The 22,196-nt window shown below is 35.5% G+C and overlaps 6 protein-coding genes across 6 annotated transcripts in view; 3 read left to right on the top strand and 3 right to left on the bottom strand.

Annotated features, from left to right (window-relative positions):
- Positions 1-2,608, top strand: part of PKNH_0118600 (SICAvar, type I (fragment)) — a gene marked incomplete at both ends in the record, with an annotated part of 14,175 nt that extends 11,567 nt beyond the window's left edge. The window contains 3 exons of the mRNA XM_039113771.1: positions 230-889; positions 1,127-1,801; positions 2,180-2,608. Of these exons, the coding sequence (XP_038969390.1) occupies positions 230-889; positions 1,127-1,801; positions 2,180-2,608 (1,764 nt within the window). The remainder of the gene's footprint in view (positions 1-229; positions 890-1,126; positions 1,802-2,179) is intronic.
- A 3,296-nt stretch (positions 2,609-5,904) lies between these two features.
- On the bottom strand, positions 5,905-9,330 carry PKNH_0118500 (SICAvar, type II; the record flags this gene model as incomplete). The annotated part of the gene is made up of 4 exons (XM_002257637.1): positions 5,905-6,333; positions 6,841-8,307; positions 8,413-9,069; positions 9,229-9,330. 4 exons carry the CDS (start codon positions 9,328-9,330, stop codon positions 5,905-5,907), a joined length of 2,655 nt encoding a protein of 884 aa, XP_002257673.1.
- A 2,760-nt stretch (positions 9,331-12,090) lies between these two features.
- PKNH_0118400 (uncharacterized protein) lies at positions 12,091-13,152 on the top strand (the record flags this gene model as incomplete). The annotated part of the gene is made up of 1 exon (XM_002257636.2): positions 12,091-13,152. The coding sequence occupies one exon, from the start codon at positions 12,091-12,093 to the stop codon at positions 13,150-13,152; it is 1,062 nt and encodes a 353-aa protein (XP_002257672.2).
- A 1,570-nt stretch (positions 13,153-14,722) lies between these two features.
- Positions 14,723-15,790, top strand: PKNH_0118300 (tryptophan-rich antigen; the record flags this gene model as incomplete). The annotated part of the gene is made up of 2 exons (XM_002257635.1): positions 14,723-14,791; positions 14,951-15,790. The coding sequence occupies 2 exons, from the start codon at positions 14,723-14,725 to the stop codon at positions 15,788-15,790; spliced, it is 909 nt and encodes a 302-aa protein (XP_002257671.1).
- A 1,353-nt stretch (positions 15,791-17,143) lies between these two features.
- PKNH_0118200 (ring-exported protein 3, putative) lies at positions 17,144-18,030 on the bottom strand (the record flags this gene model as incomplete). Its single annotated transcript, XM_002257634.1, has 2 exons — positions 17,144-17,777; positions 17,981-18,030. The coding sequence occupies 2 exons, from the start codon at positions 18,028-18,030 to the stop codon at positions 17,144-17,146; spliced, it is 684 nt and encodes a 227-aa protein (XP_002257670.1).
- A 2,649-nt stretch (positions 18,031-20,679) lies between these two features.
- Positions 20,680-21,693, bottom strand: PKNH_0118100 (Plasmodium exported protein, unknown function; the record flags this gene model as incomplete). The annotated part of the gene is made up of 2 exons (XM_002257633.1): positions 20,680-21,486; positions 21,622-21,693. The coding sequence occupies 2 exons, from the start codon at positions 21,691-21,693 to the stop codon at positions 20,680-20,682; spliced, it is 879 nt and encodes a 292-aa protein (XP_002257669.1).
- Positions 21,694-22,196: the final 503 nt, after the last annotated feature.

Genomic DNA, 22,196 nt, shown 5'->3' with positions numbered 1-22,196 from the left:
ACAAAAAAAAAAAAAAAAAAAAAAAAAGGGAAAGGACATATATATACACACATACATATGTATATGTATATATATGTATATATGTATATATGTATGTATATATATATATATATATATATATATATATATATATGTATACACATATGTGTATACATATGTGTATACATATGTGTATACATATACATATATTTTTCTTTTTTATCTCTTTCTTCTTTTATTTTATGTTTAGGCTGAAATAAACAAAGTTGTTGAGAGCGAATTAACAAACCTCCTAAAAAATATTACGAATCATGAGAATTGGAAACAAAATGAATTTGACAAATACTGCAATGACGTCGGTTCGTCGTCGACCGACACAAAAGGAGAAATAACTGCAAAGCAAAAAGCTTGTAAGCTTTTTGCTTCAGGTTTAGACCATATTTCTAAACTTAAGGACAACAACGGTGATGGACCACTTAAACAAACTATGATGTGCGCAGCACTTAATCTTTATGCTGATCAATTAATAAACAAAGCAACGGATCAATGTCCCTTAGATAATGAAAAATTGAAAGACGCAATAGAACACGCCTTTAAGAATAGTAATGCCACTAAGAATAGTGGAAATTCATGCACCACTCAGGGTCCTAATTTTTGTTTTGAATGCAAGAGGCAAGACAGTAGCACTTTTGGTAACTGTCAAATTGGCAAAAATCAGAATGACAAAGTAAAGCCTAAATTGGATTCATTGCTCGAAAAAAACGACGAAACCAACCCCAACAACAAGGAAAAAACACTTGATAAAATAAATGAAATAAAAACTTTTTGTACTCAAGTCCAATGTGCAATCAAGCAACACTACCGAGCCAAAAATGGACAAACACTTCCAAATGGAATAGAACCATCTTGGGTAAAGGCAGTATACATCTTTACATATATATACATATACATATGTATGTGTATATGTATACATATATGTATATATGTATATGTATATGTATATATATGTACATGTATATGTATATATATATGTATATATGTATATATATATGTATATGTATATGTATACACATATGTGTATACATATGTGTATACATATACATATATTTTTTTTTTCCCCCTTCTTCCCTTCTTCCTTTATGATCAGGAAAACATCGAAGAAGACGCCACGAATGAATTAACTGAACTTATAAAACATATGACGAAGGAACAGACTGAAGGGGACCTTGCCAAATATTGCAATAACGACGCTAAATGGTATAAACTTGGCCATAAAGAAAGCAAAACAAATAAAGCAGCTTGTTTACTTTTTGCTGCAGGACTGCAGCACATTTATACTCATGATAATGGCCGTGTTAACGCCCGTGTTGACGGCCGTGTTAATGGCCCATCGTTTGGACAAACGATGGGTTGTTTATTTCTTAAAGAATACGCAAAACAATTGAAAAAAATGGCAGAAGAGAAGAGAAAAGGAAATAGTTGGGTACATCCCCATTGTAGCATAAAGGAGGGCATAGAATATGCTTTTGGCAAAAGTAATGCCATTATGAATGCACCATCCCAATGCGACAAGAATGGTCCTAATTCTTGTTTTGAATGCAAATGGGACGAAAACGATTATGATAATTGCTCCATTGGCTCTGAGAAAGTACAGGAAAAAGTGAAACCAATGTTCGAAGACGATCTAACGAAACAAACCCATTTGCAACAAACATTAGAGAATACAGTCTGTCCCATCCTTCTTACGGATCTCCTTACCCCTTTTCTTCCTTTGGCTCCTGTCTCTATTGGCCTTTCTGCTATGGCTTATTACCTTTGGAAGGTAAGATTAAAAAAAAAAAAAAAAAAAAATTAATAAAAAAAAAAAAAAGAAAAATTTTTTTAATGGTTAAAAAAAAAAAATTTAATGGACAAAATGAATTGTTAAAAGGAAAAAAAAATTTTTTTAATGGTTAAAAGGAAAAAAAAATTTTTTTAATGGTTAAAAGGAAAAAAAAAAAATTTTTTTAATGGTTAAAAGAAAAGAAAAAATTTTTTTTAATGGTTAAAAGGAAAAAAAAATTTTTTTTAATTGTTAAAAGGAGAAAAAAAAATTTTTTTAATGGTTAAAAAAAATAAAATTAAATGTGTAAAAAGAACATTTCACAATCTTCTTAACAAAAATATTCGCCCTTTTTTTTTTTTTTTTTTTTTTTTGTAGTATTTTGGTCCTCTTGGTAAAGGAGGACCACGTTTCCGAAGATCTCCTGCTGAAATTCCTGGTCCATCAGTACAGGAACAAGTCCTCGATCATGTGGAAGAAGCTGGTCCACATGAATATCGATTGGTGAAGGAACGAAAACCTCGTTCTGCTCCAACGAGAACGAAACGTTCTGGTCCCGTGAATCGTCGCACGATTATTGAAATTCATTTTGAAGTGTTGGACGAATGTCAAAAAGGGGACACACAATTGAACCAGAAGGATTTTATGGAACTTTTGGTTCAAGAGTTCATGGGATCGGAATTTATGGAAGAAGAACATGTTCCTATGGAAGAAGTTCTTATGGAAGGTGTTCCTTTGGAACAAGTTCCCGTTGAAGAGGTTCCAATGGAACGTGTCCCACATTTAGGTTCCGGGTTTATGGTTTAGGTTTAGGGGTTTAGTGTTCACGGTTAAGGGTTTATGGTCTCAGGTTCACGGTTCAGGGTTTAGGTTCTAGGGTTGACGGTTTAGTTTTTATGGTTTTAGCGTTTAGGGTTTAGTGTTCACGGTTCAGGGTTTATTGTTTAAGATGAAGGATATTGGTTTCATACCCCTTTTTGTCCTTTTTATTTTTTTTTTTTTCCTTTTTATTTGTTCTTTAAAAAAAGCAAAAAAAAAAAAAAAAAAAGAAGAAAAAGAAGATTCTTTCTTCCACATTTATTTCTTATTTTGTTCGCAACTTTTTTTATTATTTTATTTTTTTTTTTTTGGTGAAACGACACCTTTTGTTTATACAAAAAAAAAAAAAAAAAAAGCATTCTTCTTTTTTTTTTTAAGAACACACATTCTTTTCTTTTTTTTTTTTCCGCTTGCGAAAAATATTTTTTATTCGTTTTTTCTTTTTCCGTCTGCGAAAAATATTTTTTCTTTTTTCTTTTTTTTCGCTTGCGAAAAACTATTTTTTATCCCTTTTTCTTTTTTTTTTTTTTTTTGCGGAAAGCAGGAAGATAAGCGCGCGCTCATATTGTGATGTGTCCTAGCCGCGCACACGAGAAAAAAAAAAAAAAAGAAAAAAAAAAAAGACGGTGGATGATGAAATATATTATAGTTGCAAAAGGTCGCAAAATATAAAGGAAAAACACACACTTATCCCGCACAAGGAAAAATTGTGTTTACATACGTGTAGGCACAAACAACTTTATCAAAGTTCACATACACATTACACCAAGAATGTACACAGAATAACGCGAATATGCGGAAATGGCTGGGTTCAACGTCCCGGGTTAAAAATAAATTTGGTTGCGGGTTAAGGATAAGGTGGGTTCCGGGTTAAGCGTAAGGTAGGTTCCGGGTTAAGCGTAAGGTAGGTTCCGGGTTAAGAGTAAGGTTGGTTCCGCGTTAAGTATAGGTAGGTTCCGGGTTCAGGGGTAAGGTGGGTTCCGGGTTAAGGGTAAAAGTGGGTTCCGGGATAAGGATAAGGTAGGTTCCGGGTTAAGGATAAAAGTTGGTTCCGGGTTAAGGATGACGTAGGTTCCGGGTTAACGATGACGTAGGTTCCGGGTTAAGGATTAAAGTGGTTTCCGGGTTAAAGGTATAAGTGGGTTCCAGGTTAAGGATAATAGTGGGTTCTGGGTTAAGGATAAAAGTGGGTTCTGGGTTAAGGGTAAAAGTGGGTTCCGGGTTAAAAGTAAAGTTGGTTCCGGGTTAAATGTGAAGTTAGTTCCGGGTTAAATGTGAAGTTAGTTCCGGGTTAAAAGTAAAGTTGGTTCCGGGTTAAAAGTAAAGTTGGTTCCGGGTTAAAAGTAAAGTTAGTTCCGGGTTAAGGGTAAAAGTCGGTTCCGGGTTATGAAGAAAGTAGGTTCCGGGTTAAGGATAAAAGTGGGTTCCGGGTTAAAAGTAAAGTTGGTTCCGGGTTAAAAGTAAAGTTGGTTCCGGGTTAAAAGTAAAGTTGGTTCCGGGTTAAAAGTAAAGTTGGTTCCGGGTTAAGGATAAAAATGGGTTCCGGGTTAAGCATAAAAGTGGGTTCCGGGTTAAGGGTAAAAGTGGGTTCCGGGTTAAGGGTAAAAGTGGGTTCCGGGTTAAGGGTAAAAGTGGGTTCCGGGTTAAGGGTAAAGTTCATTCCTGGTTAAGGGTAAAGTAGGTTCCGGGTTTAGGGTTCAGGGTTTAGGGTTCAGGGTTTAGGGTTCAGGGTTAAAAATAAGGTAAGTTCCGGGTTAAGGGTAAAAGTTGGTTCCGGGTTAAGGATAAAAGTGGGTTCCGGGTTAAGGATAAAAGTGGGTTCCGGGTTAAGGATAAAAGTGGGTTCCGGGTTAAGGATAAAAGTGGGTTCCGGGTTAAGGATAAAAGTGGGTTCCGGGTTAAGGATAAAAGTGGGTTCCGGGTTAAGGATAAAAGTGGGTTCCGGGTTAAGGATAAAAGTGGGTTCCGGGTTAAGGATAAAAGTGGGTTCCGGGTTAAGGATAAAAGTGGGTTCCGGGTTAAGGATAAAAGTGGGTTCCGGGTTAAGGATAAAAGTGGGTTCCGGGTTAAGGTGATAGTAGGATAAGGGTTCAGGATTAAGGTGAAAATAGGATCAAGGTTTATGGTTAGGGTGAATGTAGGATCAGGGTTTAGTGTTAAGGTAAAGTTAGGATTAGGGTTCAGGTTTAATGTTCGTAGAGTATAGGTTTAGCGGTTTATGTTTCACGGTTTAGTCTTCACATTTCAGGGTTTTAGGGTTCAGGGTTCAAGTTGTACCGAAGAAAATTTATTCATCCCATATGTGTAACGTTAAGAAGGTCGGGAAGGAAGAAATTCAACTCTTATCTCATGCGAAATAAAGAAAATTTCCCATTGCAAAAAAATTAAATCATGAATTTTTTTTTTTTTTTTTTTTTTTTTTGTGTATGTAATTTTTTAGCATGAATCATCACATTTTTCGTAATTGTTTTAGGAACATCTTATAATGATTATTGTATAGACATGGTTTTTATGATTATATGGAACCATTATATTTTTTTTTTACACGAAAAATATTATGAACACAATGTACATTTTTTTTTTTTTTTCTTTTTTTATTTTATTTTATTTTTTATTTTTTAAAGTTCTAATTATGAAAATTTTTATCGTTCTTCCACACTTTTTTGCGCGGAAATCGTAATATAGTGTTCCGCGTGGGGGGCGCGAGCGCTCGCGCGCGGATGTCCCATACATTTTTTTACGGGAACAAGATATAACACCTATTCGGGGCAACTTTTCGCAAAGATGGAAACATAATTTAAGGAAAAAAAGAAATAAAGAAAGAAAAAAAAATTTAAAAAAAAAAAGGGAGAAAAGAAAGAATGTGTGTTCATAAAAAAAAGAAAGAAGAATGTTTTTTTTTTTTTTTTTTCCTATAAAGAAAAGGTGTCCTTTCACCAGAAAAAAAAAAAAAATTTTTTGCAAACAAAATAAGTAATAAATGTGGAAGAAAGAATCTTCTTTTTTTTCTTTTTTTTTTTTTCAAGAAAATATAAAAAGGAAAAAAAAAAAAATAAAAAGGACAAAAAGGGGTATGAAACCAATATCCTTCATCTTAAACAATATACCCTGAACCGTGAACACTAAACCCTAAACGCTGAAACCATAAAATCTAAACCGTCAACCCTAAAACCTAAAACCTGAACCGTGAACCTGAGACCATAAACCCTTAACCGTGAACACTAAACCCCTAAACCTAAACCTAAAACTGTGAACCCTAAACCTTAAACCCTAAACACTGAACCCTAAACCATAAACACGGAACCTAAACTTGGAACACGTTCCATTGGAACCTGCTCCAAAGGAATACTTTCCATTGGAACCCCTTCCATAAGAACGTCTTCCTTAGGAACCTGTTCTTCTTCTTCCATAAATTCCGATCCCATGAACTCTTGAACCAAAAGTTCCAGAAAATCCTTCTGGTTCAATTGTGTGTCCCCTTTTTGACATTCGTCCAACACTTCAAAATGAATTTCAATAATCGTTCGACGATTCACGCGACCAGAACGTTTCGTTCTCGTTGGAGCAGAACGAGGTTTTCGTTCCTTCACCAATTGATATTCATGTGAACTATCTTGCTGCACATGATCGAGGACTTGTTCCTGTACTGATGGACCAGGAATTTCAGGAGGAGATCTTCTGAAACGTCTTATTTTACCCAGTTGGCCAAAATACTACGAAAAGAGAAAAAAAAAAAGAGAGAATATTTTCCCTGAAGATTGTGGAGTGATATATTTTTTCTTCTTCTTCTTTTTTTTTTTTTTTTTTTTCCTTTCTTTTATTTTTTTATTTTTTTTTTTTGGGCGTTAAAAAAAAAAAGAATCTTCCCCCCAAAACATCTAAATAACAGGTCATAATTGTTATTCTTATAACCTGGAACCTTACACGCCTAAAAATGCCGGATCTTACACATACACCCCTAAATCGAAAATAGTACAATTCGCGTACTGCTTTATTCATCTTTTTTTTTTTATACATCTTTCTCTCATTTTTTCTCTTTTATTCTTTCCTTTTCATTTTTTCTCTTTTATTCTTTCCTTTTCATTCTTTCTCTTTTATTCCTTTCCTTTTCATTTTTTCTCTTTTTTTCCTTCTCTTTTATTGCCTTTCTTTTCCTTTTTTTTCCAACTCATTCTTTTCTACGCTTCTTTTCCTTTTCTTTTCGTTTTCTTTTCTCTTACCTTCCAAAGGAAATAAGTTATGGTGATAATTCCAAGGATAGAAGGAACTAAAGGAAGATAAGGATGAATCGAGTCGGATGGAAACCCTTCCATCCACCCCTCTCCCTTCCGTCCGGGGGGAGGGGACGTTGGACGAATTCTTCCCTTTGGTCCTGCTTTAGTTGATGATTTTGCTTTCGTTGCTGGAACAGCTGTAGCTGCAGCTGCTGCTGCTGGAGTACCAGCACCAGCAACACCAGCTTGTCCAGGAATAGCAGGAGGACCACCTTGTGAGGTAACACTACCAGTATTAACATGAGAAGTGGGGAGACTGGAGTTGCTGGATACAGTTGATGCGGGTGGTTGAAGAGTGGATTGAGTATATTCTACAAATGTTTGTACAGATGAGGAAATTGAATTAGAAAGGGAATTAAGGGCGGAAGGAAGGAAGGAATAAGTGTTCATGGGGATGGAAGATTTTACCTTCTCTATAATTGAGGGCACTTTGGACGAAACTATATCTTTCGCCTTCTCATAAATATCCGTCCACGTAGGTGCTCGAGGAGGGGGAGGTTGAACTACTTGAGTGCCTGATGGAATGGCTGATGCCGGATTGGAAGGTGGTGCTGCTGGATTTACTTGACTTTGTCCATTTGCAGTGCTTGGTACACCTTGGGAAGCGGGAAGAACCGTAGACTGATTCTTTCCGTGTTCCTTTTCTTTCTGTTCTTCAATTTTTTCCTTCAGCTCTTTCTTTATTTCATCCTCTTCCGTTAAGTTCTTCACCTTCTCCACTACCTCTATCGCACCTCCCTGTGATATATAATAATTCTTCTCCTTCATTCTCTGTAATTCATTAATCAAGTCCATATCTTCCGCCCCTAGCCCTGGAACAGCACCTCTCCTAACATCCCTCCCTATCGTACCTGCATTTACTGAACTTCCATCAGGACACTTGTTCAAATTGTTCATTAACCATGAATACTTCAGTATTCCATCTTTCCCTGTCTTCGTTTTTATATCATCCACCCATTTTCTTACTGTATCCCAAAGTAGTTGCCCACCTAATATAGACTTGTCCAAGTCGAAATTAGAGCATAATTGATCTTTCATATCTGGCCCATGGATGTCCACGAAGGGTTGAACCATTCTATGCATATACTCTATGTGCTTATTAAACAAACAATGGCCACCATATAATTCCGTAAGGACTACCCTTCCCACTATACACCTTAAATAAGCAGCTACGCTATCCTCCTTCTGAACACCCTGTCTTATGTCAAATCTGTGTGTTAAGCCATTCGTGTACAACAACACTTTCAAGACAGCTTTACAAAATTCCTTCTCTGGTCCACCCCAAGGAACCTTCCCACTTCCCCGTCCTTCTCCTCCATAATAGGCACACAGGGTACTATGAATTCCTTCTTCCATATTTAATGTGTCCTTAAGGTTCTTAAATATTTTCTGCAGATTCTCCTTTATTCCTTCCTATAAAATAAATAACCATGGAAAAACACATATATATATATATATATATATATATATAGATATATGCCCGTCCATTTAGGCTGTATATATTTTTTTCATTATTACATTTAGCTGTCCGTGCATTGCTCCACTATTCCTCTCCGTCCACTTGTTCACTAAGTCCCTTAGCACGTTATCCCCAACCGCACTGCGTCCCTCCCGTGGATCTGTGCCACTATGACCTGGGAGACGTAATTTGGTTAGAACCTCTTCTTCATCATTACAATTCCCCCCAGCCTGCAATTCCTGCTTTTCCCTTATTAGCTTCATAACTTGCGAATCCGCATTCAAAAGTGCTAAAATAATAATCAGCATATCGAATTCCCCTACTACTCTCATAGGTTCTAATTGTTCAAATTTACATTCTCCACACCCAACAGCACTACTGGGTCCTTGGATCGTGCTCTTCACTTTGTTGTATGCGCTATCTACAACATTCTTCTTATTACAATGATGACTTCGGTACATAGCAGACCATAAGTTCAACATTGTGCATTGAATATACCCCTTCATCCTTCCTTCAATTTTCCCTCTTCGTACGCAATCCTTTTTCCTGATTTTTTCTATTTCCAACAAATTTCTCACAATGAACTTACATACCTTTTCATCCTCCGACCCTCCTATATCTGTGCACACTGTTTGAGCCGCCAATTCATTCTCCATACTGTTCATTGCTGGAACAAGTCCTCTCACCCATTTGACTATTGTGGAACCTAATTCTCTCTGTAAATTAGATCGTTATATATATATATATATGTACATATGTCGTGCATATTATGTGCTCATTATCGCTATGAACAAGGACACAAACTGAATTCTACACACACATATAGAACAACATATCACTATACATGACATGTAGTTTATGTTATATGGTCTTACCTCCACTGAATCTGCACTCTGCTTCCCACGTCTTTTCCCTTTTAACCATTCTTTCCACAATGCGTCAAACGTATTCTTCGTCGTCGTCTTGGACGGCGCCATTTTTCCCATTCATTGACTAGACAACTGAAATGTGATTTCGTTACTTTTTATAAAAAAGTATATATCAGGAAAGTAGGGTGTCATATATTACATTTCCTTCCATTCGTTCGCTCTATCACTCGTCCCCACCCCCCACGTCCGTTTACCTATTTCTCTATGTCTGTGTAAAAGGAGAACGTTAATACGGAAGAAAGGCGAAAGTGGGACAGGGCGTCTAAAAGAAGGAGGAGGAGGTATATTCCTTCAAGGAATATTACCCTTCCTTGAAACAAAAATGTTCCCATCCGAAATGTAGAATTAAATCATCTGTAGTTTTCTTTTCTTTTTCTTTCATTCTTCTTTTCATCTTTCCTTCCTTCAAAGCTCTTCATTATTTTTCTTTTTTTCCTTCTCTTTCCTTGTCTTTATTTTTTTTTTCCTTTTCCTTTCCTTCGTACCTCTTTCTATTTTTTTTCTTTCTTCTCTTTCCTTTCTTTCCTTCACTTACTCAGAAAGAAGAGTAATAACCATTCTTCTTCTTTTTTTCTCTCTTTAAACCTTCTTCTGTTTTTTTCTCCCATTAAAAATCTTTTTTTTTTTTCCCCTTAAATTTTTTTTCTATATTTCCCTTAAAGATTTTTCTTTCTTTCCTTTATACCTTCCATATATATTTTTTTTTTTTTTCCCTTTTCCTTCTATTATCCTTTCCCCCTCTTCTTTAAATCCTCTTTTATTTTTTTTTTTCTTCCTTCTAACCTACCTCTGTTACTCTTTATGAATATCCTTCTTTTTTTCTCTTTTTTTCCTTTAAACCTTTATATTCATATTTCCCCCCTTTTTTCTTTTTCCTTTTCTTCTTTCCTTCCTCTCCTCTACTTTCCATTTATTTTCTTATCTTCATTTTATTCATTTTTTTCCTTTTCTTTCTTCTTCTTCCTTTTTCTCTTCTATCCTTTTCTTCCTTCATATAATATTTTTTTTTGTTTTTTCTTTTAAATAACATAGATATACATTTTCGGGTTAAGGGTTTAGGCGTTCTATGGTTAAGGGTTTAGAGTTCAGGGTTTAGGGTTCAGGGTTTAGGGTTCAGGGTTTCAGCGTTTAGGGTTTAGGGTTCAGGTTTTAGGGTTCAGGATTTAGGGTTGAGGTTTTAGAGTTCAGCGTTTAGGGTTTAGGTTTAGGCTTCAGGTTTTAGGGTTCAGGGTTTAGGGTTCAGGTTTTAGGGTTCAGGGTTTAGGGTTCAGGGTTTAGGGTTCCGGGTTCTTGGTTCCGGGATCAGGGTTCATGGGTTTAGGGTTCATGGGTTTAAGGTTCATGGGTTTAGGATTCATGGGTTTAGGGTTCAGGGTTTAGGGTTCAGGGTTTAGGGTTCAGGTTTTAGGGTTTAGGGTTCAGGGTTTAGGGTTTAGGGTTTAGGTTTTAGGGTTTAGGGTTTAGGGTTCAGGGTTTAGGGTTTAGGTTTAGGGTTCAGGGTTTAGGGTTCAGGGTTTAGGGTTTAGGGTTAAGATTTTAGGGTTCAGGGTTTAGGGTTCAGGGTTTAGGGTTCAGGGTTTAGGGTTTAGGGTTCAGGTTTAGGGTTGAGGTTTTAGAGTTCAGCGTTTAGGGTTTAGGTTTAGGCTTCAGGTTTTAGGGTTCAGGATTTAGGGTTGAGGTTTTAGAGTTCAGCGTTTAGGGTTTAGGTTTAGGCTTCAGGTTTTAGGGTTCAGGGTTTAGGGTTCAGGTTTTAGGGTTCAGGGTTTAGGGTTCAGGGTTTAGGGTTCCGGGTTCTTGGTTCCGGGATCAGGGTTCATGGGTTTAGGGTTCATGGGTTTAAATTTCAGGGTTTAAGTTTCAGGTTTCAGGGTTTAGGTTATGGGTTTAGGGTTCAGGGTTTAGGTTATGGGTTTATGGTTCTGGGTTTAGGGTTCAGGGTTTAGGGTTTAGGGTTTAGGGTTCAGGGTTTAATGTTAAGGGTTTAGGGTTAAGGGTTTAGGTTTTAGGCTTCAGGGTTTAGGGTTCAGGGTTTTCGGTTAAGGGTTTAGGGTTTAGGGTTCAGGGTTTTCGGTTAAGGGTTTAGGGTTTAGGTTTCAGGGTTTACAATTTATGGTTAAGTGTTTCAGGTTTAGGGTTCAGGGTTTAGGGTTTTTTGGGATTCAGGGTTTAGATGTTTAGGGTTCAGGGGTTCATGGTTTCTGGGTTTAGGGTTCAAGGTTTAGGGTTTTGGGTTTTAGGTTCATGGGTTTAGTGTTTAGGCTTTAGGGTTCAGGATTTAGGGTTCAGGTTTTAGGGTTTAGGGTTCAGGGTTTAGGGTTCAGGGTTTAGGGTTTAGGGTTCAGGGTTTAGGGTTCAGGGTTTAGGGTTTAGGGGTTTAGGGTTTAGGGTTCAGGGTTCAGGGTTTAGGGTTTAGGGTTTAGGGTTTAGGGTTCAGGGTTTAGGGTTCAGGGTTTAGGGTTTAGGATTTAGGGTTTAGGGTTCAGGGTTCAGGTTTTAGGGTTCAGGGTTTAGGGTTCAGTGTATAGGAGTAAGGTTCCGGGTTCCGGGTTTAGGAGTAAAGGTTTCAGTGTATAATAATAGGATTGTATGGTGTTGGAATAAGATTTCAGGGGTGTAAAAGTCAGATTCGGGGGTCAACTTCAGCTGCTTTGAAGGGGGGGAGAAGGAAGACCTTTCCCCCCCTTTGCCCCTCTTTCCCTTAGACCATTCCTTACATATTCATATTTTCTATATATATATATATATGTACATTTTTGTTTTGTTTAGGTGAGTGCATTAAGCACATTAAACGATAATGATGCTACTTCTATGGAAAGTCTATTTACAAAAGTGCAGAAGACCAAATTTGATAAGAATGGGAACTCTGACAAATTAACCAATTATGACAATTCCATGGAAAGTCTATTTACCAAAATGCAGAAGACCAGATTTCCCCACTATTCTGATGACTTGTCCACCAATTATGACACTTCTATGGAAAGTCTTTTTACAAATGTGAGAGATATTCATGGTAATGACCATGACTACTTCCACCATAATGGTCGTCATCATCCTCATCATCAACATCATCATAATGGTCATCATTATGATGACAAATCAACGAATTATGACAGTTCCATGGAAAGTCTCTTTCCCGAAAGGAGAGATTTTCATGGTGATTATGAGGATACTATATCCACAGACACTTACTCACAAAAAGGTGGATACGTCGACAAACATAACTACAATTTTGGCGAAGATTTCTACCATGTAATGTACAAAAATAATGGACATGAACAGACAAAGGCAAAGGCCAAAACAGGAATACATTTACCCATGTTAGATGAATATTCCATAGAGGAACATGAATATTATAACAATTCTAAAAATGGTAGAAGAATTAATAGTATAAAGCAGAAAATATACAGGAATATGCCTTTTATACGCAAGTTTTTTAACAAAATCGATGCCAAGCTCGAATCAGAAATTAGACGTTATTTGGACATCAAGGAGGCGGAAAAACACAATTATTCCGTTAGAAAATTAAAGGGGACAGAAAAATTATTTTATTTTCTCAGCAAATACAGAGTGTTTGTCCCTCTTGTTGTGATTGGAATACTTTCCTCCATACTTATAGTGTTCATAGTAATAACGGAATTCTCTGGCACATTCTCCTCACTTCCCCTTTTTGCCGGCTTCAGTGGGTCCGTAGGATCATTTACCTCTATAGTACTTCTTTTCATATCTTATTTACTGCCCTTTATGTTCGTTGCTTTGGCCATTGGTGCATATGATCTTTTGGTATTGTACTATGCGCGCAAATTAGACAAAATGAGACGCTCAAGAAAATATATAAAAAAATTAAGTGCCATGAGGAACAAGGACGACTAATAAACAAATTCAGAGTATCTTGTACCACATTCCAAATAAAAATATTAATTAGAACTTCCTGATAAAGATTCAAAAGGAAAATGTACCCACAAATAAGGCGAGCCCCGTGGCTTCCTCCTCCCATAACACTTGTATTTTGTCTGCTCTGCCGATCATCATGGTAAAAATTTGTTCCACCCCCTATCCTTCCATATAATTTTTTTTTCTGTTTTCCCAGCTCTAAATACAAAACATAATTCGCTTTTTATTTGTTTACTCCATCTTTCAATTGTACATGTTGAATAGTTAATACTTCGAAGTGCCCACCCCCGTTTTTAATTTTTCCGCCTGCCGACCCTCCTGCGCCATTATCCCCGCTTTCATTTTTCTATTTTTTACGTAACTTTATTTTATTGTACTTCATTCAACTCTTGAATGTGTATCTTTCTTTATGTCCATTTGTAGTAAGTGTCAATGGTCTATAAAATGTACACTCCGTAAAAGAATGTGAACATATGTAGCAGACACCTCCGCAAAAAGTAAAGACGAGAATCTCTTTCATTCAAAAGACGAAGCTATCCATATTTGTGCTATTAAATTTTATAAAGTGTTCAGTTCTTAATTAGTATTTAATTTATTATTCATAAATTATAATTAGGTATGAAGTGTTTGCATTAAAATTAGATAAGAATTTTTCCTTTCTTCTCCTGCACTTTTTTCTTCTTTTTTTTTTTTTTTTTTTTTTTTGGTATATATAAAAAAAAAAAAAAAGAAACTTACAAAACGTGCTCTTTTTGGTTATTACCACACTCTACCAGGTTTGCATCTTACATAAAAAAATCTTTTAGAACAACTCTTTTATCATTGTTCATTTCGTAGCTAGTATATAAATTCCTTGCTACTACACAGAAGAAAATTTTATAGAAAAGTTAACAATAAATAGAAAAAAAAAAAAATTACTCTTTCATTCAATATATACATTTTTGAATAATATAATATATATTTTTTCTTTTTCCTTTTTAAATTGAATTTTTTTTATTTAACTTTGTATATGTTATATACATAATTTTTCCATCCTAATGAAATATCTACAGTTGTATATATATTTTTTTGGTTTAATTTTTTAGTTATTTTATTTTATTTTTTTTTACTGTTTTATATGTTCATTATGTAATAATTCATATACCCCTTTTTTTTTTCCTTTCTTTTTTTTTCTTTTTTTTCTGTACTATTTTATAAAAATTTTTTATAAAATTATGAATTTATATTTATTTTTACACTATATACATGGGGGTTCATTTTATTTAATTATATACTAATATCTTTAAATATATATAGACGGGAATAACCTTATATTAATTTTTTAAATATTAAAAGAAAAAAAAAAAAAAAGGAGACAAAAAATATATTATTCTATTGGAATAATTTTAAAGGGAAGCACACACATATATATGGAAGAAAAATATACATAGAAAAATTCTTTGATTTAACGAAAAGAAATTTCTTCCTTGTGTCAAAATTTAACAGTGAAACAAAAAAAAAATAAGAATCCAAGTTATTTTTATTATAAGAGCAATAAAGATATAGAATTATGGTTTCATATCAATATTTAAGATTATTTATTTTGTCTTCTGCTGTTCTTTCCATTCATGCTTCAACAGTAAGAGATAAACCATAAGCGCTATTATAGGAAGAATTTTATATGCATATATATTCATAAGTTGCATTGGTCAAAGGGCGATTCTTTAAATTTAATGTGAAAATAATAAATGAACGAACTTTTTTTTTTTTTTCTTTTCGCTTTCTCTTTGTTCTATAGAACAATGTAGAATTAGGAAATGATGCAGATCATGTTGTAAAGACGGCGGACCCTTCAAACATCAATGTTGCATTAGAAGGAACTACAAAAAATGCAGAGTATAAAGAAGAAATAAAGGAGGAAGTAAAGGATAAAACCGCTGGGTTTCCATTGAAACCCGAAGATTTGGGAGCGGCAGTTCCAAAATTCACAGATTGGACCACATTCAAGCAAAGCTTAGAGGACGATTGGGAGGGATTTAAGAATAAATTAAATGAAACAAGAGAAGGATGGATGCAAAAAAGTAATGACGAGTGGGCGAATTGGATTAACTCAATTGAAAATAAAAGGTCAGAATATAATCAAGTCCCAACAGAAGAAAAAGACACTCCAACATTGAAAAAACAGGATTGTAAGGACAGTACATGGAAAAAATTGTTCAGCACAAAAAGAAAATTCGGAACTCATTCAAAGTTGAAAAAATGGTTGGATGACATTCATTCTAATTTATTTAAACTTCTTCTTAAAGATATAAAACAATTTAAAGACAAGAAAATCAAGGAATGGTTAATGTTCCACTGGAAAATGAACGAAAAGGATGCTGATTATAAATCATTTGGAGTTATGCGAACAGGGAAAATTCTAAATTTGGCTCAATCTAGAAAATGGTACAGTGCAAATCCGCATATAGATAAACAAAGAAGAGAACTCATGTCGTGGTTTTATCATAAGGAGAATGAATATTTAGGACAAGAATGGGAAAAGTTGGCTCATTGGAAGAATGAGAAGGTTGATATAATTAATTCAGTGTGTGCACGCGGAAGTATCTACAATACGCCTAAACGAATTAAAATAGAATGAATTTATTAATAAAATGAAATTATGAATTCTGGATAAAAGGAACAAATTATTTAAAAATATAATTAATATTAAATCAAATTAATATTGAAACTATTCAATTTCGCGACTTCTTCAATTATACATATTAGAGATATATGGCTTTAGTAATGTTTGAAATTGAAGAAAATATGAATTATAATATTCAACAAAAAAAAACAGAAAGAAGAAAAAAATTTCCCAATTCATTCCCCCCCGTATTCAAGAAATTTATTTTGTAGTATAATTATATGGACATATTTATATTTAAAATGTGTTCACGTTATGTATGTTACTCTACAAAATGAATACATGAATTCGTATTTAATTTTATTTTTTTTTTGCTTTTTTCGTAATGTTTCAAATGATACCGCGATCTTGTGTATGTATTATTTGTTGATTTGTTGATTTTTTTTATTTGTTTATTTGTTCACTGCTCCATGCCCCAAGGTTTCAGGTTTCAGGGTTCAGGTTCTGGGTATTAGAATAAGGTTGTAGGGGTATAGGAATAAGGTTGTTCGGGTGTCCGAATATGGTTGTTGGGGGGGTTAGAATAATGTTGTTGGGGTATTAGAATAACGTTTTAAGGGTATAGGAATAAGGTTGTAAGGGGGTTGGAATAAGTTTTTCAGGACTTAGGATTTACTTTTCTGGGTTTAGCTTTATTTTTTTTAGGGGTAGAAAATAAGGAAAAACTTCTTGCAGACAGGCACTGGAAACTACGCGGAGACCAATCGGACGGCAGGAAAGGAAAAAACTGGACACTCCGTCTAACTGGAACTGGAGCAACCGGGCGGCAGGGAAAAAAAATACCGGACACGCCATTCAACCGGAAAACTACAGAGAGACCAATCGGACGGCCGGGGAAAAACCGGACACGCCCTCCAACCGGATACTACACACCAACATAATGGCATGAAAAAACCTGATAGTGGGGACTAACTCGACAGGAAAAAAGAAAAGAAGTAAGGGGGAAAGAGAAATAAACGATTACGTCCAAGACGAAGACGGAAGTAAATTATTAATTTTAATTCTATAGGATTACATTAATTCTGTACTACGAACAATTCATAAACATGGCGGACAGATTCGCAGGAGTGTTAACAAAATGGATGCAAAATCAGGGCACAAGTACGGCGCAAAATGGCGGCAACGCCGCCTATGTAAGTAATTATATATTTTCCAAAACGGAAGAATTAAATATTTCAATAAATGTGCATATGCATATATACATATACGCACATGTATATATGTATATATGCATATGATGTCATCTATCGACTATGCAAAAAATCCCATTCTAGGGGGAAACCACAAATTGGTTACTCGTACGATGGATTATTCATTCTTTATCTGCTTCCCTGTGGGAAATTCCTTCTGGAACCAATATTTCCAAGTTCCCACGTGGTATTCTTTCCACTTCGCATCTTTTTCTTGTTTTAATAGTTTGATATCATTCCAGATGTTTTCTTCCTCTTCAGTTAAAGTATCACTTGGTTCTTTTTCCCTTTTTTCTCGCAAGTAATCCAGAAATTTCGCGAAAATGGCATTGTTCTCCTTAATTTCTGCTTCTCGAAAAGCAGTTAACATTTTTATTAATTTAGACCAACTGCTTCCCTTATCTTCCATAACGTTGGAGGAATCATATTCTGTAGTTAATGTATCAACAGCTCCTACTATGACATTAAACCAATCTTCTATTTCCATCATGGATAGTTCGTTCCACTCTTCTTTCAATTTGTCCTCCAACTTGGAAAGCTTATCGTACCCTTCATTGGATGCATCGTTGCAATCTGAGGGAGTTCCTTGTAAATATGCACTGCTTACATGGTCCGTGGTGCCATCCTCCCCTTCTAAGGTGCCCCCAACTACTGTATTCCATTCATTCTTCAGAGGCTTCTCCGACAAATTTCTGCTGTAGCTCGTGCTAGACGATCTGCAGAAGAAGGTGTCGTATTCCTTGCTGCAAAGACTTCATACGTAAAAGAAAAACACACGTAAAAATGAAAACATAGATGAAAGCATAAATGAATATATTATACTTTCCCACTCTTTGGCGGGGGTGAGAAAAGGCGGACGCGAACTCCGCACGCGCATTAATAATATGCGAAATATGCAAATCGTGTAGCATATTTCATCTTCCTTTTCCCTCATTCTTTTTCTTTTCACTCATACCAGATTATACATGACATAAATAGGAAAATTCTAGAAGAAACGCTCGACATCGTGAACGAATTGTTTTGCTTACAAATGATAAAATGGAAATTCTTCGTGGCTCTTATTTTACTTTATGTTGCATTTAATTATTTTTTACTATATTCCCCTATTTTGCTTGATTTGTGTTTAATAGGAGGAGCCAAACTACGTGCTATATATTTATTCTAGGCTCATACGTAATTGTACAAGAATGAAGCTCTAACAAGCAAACAACGTAAACAAAGAATTGCTTAATTAAATTTTACCTTGTATTTTTTCCCCTTAAAATAGGAAACCTAGTTTTGTTTAAAAGGATTAGACGTCAATATTACGAGTTGGCTACTTCAGTAGTCGTGCCGATAAATATATATTTTTCTCCCTTTCCTCCTGTAGAATTGCTATTTTCTTCTATAGAACAAAATATTATATCAATATTACGCTTAGAATGAAAATGTATTATCTAAATATCCGCTTCAAGGGGACAAGCGTAAAATTAAATAAAATTTTAAAAAAAAGAAAAAAAGTGGAAAAAACAGTACTGCACTGGTATGTGCTATACACGTATGTATACATATATTATACATCCATGTCACAATGACCGTAAATACGCCCTCCCTCAATATTTTCTATAAACAAAACACTCTAAAGAGTGATACACTGTTACGACTAGTTCATTTCTTAGCCTTTCCCACGTACGCAAATGTAAAATAAATTGTACAATTTTAATTTACTTCGGGAAATTTTATCTACGGAACAATCGCCAACGATCCTCGCAAAATTTTTTTCTCCTTCTTTTCATTCTCTTCTTTTCTTTTTTTTTCGCGCATCTTTATGCGTATATATATGTAAAGCGAATACACTCGTATAATACGTTCTTCTAATTTGTATCTATCTTTCTTAAAAATTGAAAACGCTCCCTTCCGAATCGTCTCCTTAGCGTAAGTACTTTCCATATGCACGACTGAATTGCACTTTAATGTATATTTAACAGAATGTAGAATAATTTTTCCTTTCTTCTTATTCTGCTTCAATTAAGAGCACTGTGCCGTACTCTAACCTTTGTACATGCGCTCTTCAAAATCACTTTTTCTACATATACGAGTCCCTACTACGCGATCGCATATATGTATATATAAATCATTCACGTATACAACTTTAGAAATCGTCCCGCAGTTGAAAATACCTGTGTACATTTACTTCTTCCTAAACTCAGTTTCCTCCCTGCACTCGTTATTTTTACTGCCCTGGAAAGGTATTCCATTGGCCATGCGGGGTAACCTTCGCTCTATTATGTTCACTTTCTTTTTTCCTTGGCGTATCTGCCAATGTCAAAAATTACAAACTTATTAACTTTAATGGGTCAACTTAGGCTATGCATGAAACGGGTCCTTCCTACATATGTCATTTCCGTTGCCTAAATTTAATTTCCTCTCCTCTCCTCCTAAAGTGTAATTTTAAAGGGAAAGGACAAGAATTACCTGACCTGCGACAAGTAGAATATCCTCTTTGCTCAATTTAAAGGGTCATTCTTTCTCTGAACACGCCGAATATAAAGGACAGTACTTAAACAAGTTAAAAGTACTCCCTCACACACGTGCAAGTAAAAATCCCTGGGTTATAACATATGTGCTACATATATATATATATGTATCCGTCCATATGGTATTCCCGCGAAGGATCTCATCTTGTGCTACATGCAGCGCAGCAAAATGGGGGCAAACCCCATGGGCAAGTAACTCTGTTCCGAACAAATCAAACGTCGATGTGCCTTCCACTCCGGTACTACCCAAATCGATTGGACAGTTCCCCTCATGGCAGAATTCATCAGACATCTTTTAAAATAAATTATAAAAAAGTTAAGTTTGATGATTAGGTTAAAAATTGCTAACTCCATTCTAATGTGAAATAACTCATGTACGCTTTTAAGAGTATAAACGTGGCCCATGCATACAGGCGCAATCATTCAGAAATGAAAAACAACGCACAATCATATATCACCTAAGTGTTTCCATTGGAAAGAAATATGTTCTCATATGCATATCTACATCACATACACACATATATGCACACATTACAATTTCCCCCCTCCCCACAAATGCATGAGCTACTTTCCCCTTCGAATTTTCCTTCTTCCCTGTCATGCGGGCGATATTTTGTACGAACAAATGGGAAAAGAAAACTTTACACCGCAACGAGTAAGTAATATAAAATACGCTTAATTAAAAATAGTGCATAAACATATGGAAGATATCTAATTATATGCGCACGCACAGTGTGCACTTATGCGGACTAAAACTAACAGACGTGAAAAAGAAAAGTCGAGAAAAAATAACAAAATAAAAAATTAAAAAAAAAAAGAAAGTGGGTCCAAAATATTCAATATTTACATAAGACTGGTTCTTCACTTCACCCTTTGATCCTAAAAAATTGTAACACCCTTACGGGTGTTACTTATTGTGTATATTTTTACTTTTTCCTTTAACGTTTATTCCTTCTGCTAGCTGCTTCCTATACCATCGTAAGAACTAAAATGCTCATCCAGCGTATTTTCTATTGAGTTCAAGAAGGCCATTTTTACGTAGATAGAGAGAAAAAAAATAAATAAAAACTTCTTAGTTTTATCACCCATTGATCAAATAACTACCCGTCTCCTACCATCACCGCCCCTTCGGTACACATTACAACAATAATAAAGGATAGGAAAAATATGCAACTCTGCACATGTTTTCACAGCAGGTAAAAATGGGTATCATCACCTCCGCCAAGGCACCACAAGCAGCGGGTGCAGCGGCAACACTACTAACTCCAACCACAGCACCAGCACTTGAAGTAACAACGGTAGAAGCAACTATAGGAGCGCTGGCTAGCGCAGCTGGACCACAGATAATCATCGACATTATCATACCTAACAACACAAATAAGGTGGTGATGGAGGGAACCAGTAAAATCAAAAGCATAATGTTCTTCTTGATCTTTTTTCGAAAAGTTTTCATGTTACTTCTGAAACGAGACTTTGTCTCTAAATACTTCACATTATACTTCCTCAACTCGTCCACCAACAATTTCATATCTTTTTTCTGTTTTCCTTCTAAGTGGGTATCTATGTAGCCCATTAAAAAATCATAGTCGAATGTGTCTTGTTTTTTAAGATGTGACAGAATCTTCTTTAACACCTTCCTTCTCGAACCTACAGAATCCACACTATCAAGGGATCCTACAAAATCGGAAAATTCCTTTTTCCATTTGTCTTCCCTTTCTCTATGTACTCTAGAAGTTAAATAACGTTGTAAATGGCCATCATCTTCTTCACTAAAATCGGAACTACTGCTATCAGTTTCGCTACTCCTAAGTCTGAAGGATGACTCATCTGTTAAGTCAGATCCATCATAATAACTTCCATACTCGGATAACATTCGTCCGCACCTGTGGCGTAGGTTACTGCTCTGCGAAGAGCTAGCCTTGAGGGTGGGTTCGTCAACGATGCACTGCAAATGGGAGATGGTGTGGGCGAGAAAATATGTAAGAATACACACATATGCAGGGAGTACACCTAAAAGGTAATTCCCATCATATAACGTAACACCCTTTCAGGCTTGGCGTTCTGCCTGACGTATGCTTACTTGGCCCTGGGATTGCCGAAAGGAAACGAAAAAGGTGAATAAGAAAAGTTGGACATAGAATGGGAAAATCATCCTTTATTAACTTTGCTTCGATCGGTTTAATTATGTACTTCTTTTAATTAATCATTATATAAAATTTGGCTAGCTGGATCTTTATTTCGCCTAACGATGCGTCTAAAGGAATACGTATGTAATACTTCGTGTGATCAGCTTCCCGTTACGTTTTGGGGCCTCCTTAAAAAACTCCGAAGCGCTCTATGTGAATTCAACGTGCGAAGAATCAACAGGCGAAGAATCAACAGGCGAAGAATCAACAGGCGAAGAATCAACAGGCGAAGAATCAACAGGCGAAATAACTTCCTACCACTGGGGCATCAATATGAAAGAAGTGCGAACAAAAATTTTACTAAAAAATGCGTAAGCCTGAAGACGGAGAAAAATTTATAAAGTAATAAATTCTCCTAGAAGGGAAAAAGGAAATATATATATGTATAATTTACTATTTTCCAAAAAGGGTATATACTTAATTTATTTCCCTTATTTCAGGCGAATTTTAGTTTAATCAATTAAAATAG

The sequence above is a fragment of the Plasmodium knowlesi genome, assembly GCF_000006355.2.
Source record: "Plasmodium knowlesi strain H genome assembly, chromosome: 1".
Taxonomy (NCBI): Eukaryota; Apicomplexa; class Aconoidasida; order Haemosporida; family Plasmodiidae; genus Plasmodium; species Plasmodium knowlesi.
Note: the sequence above shows the minus strand (reverse complement) of the source record. Positions and strands in the feature narration are given on the sequence as shown.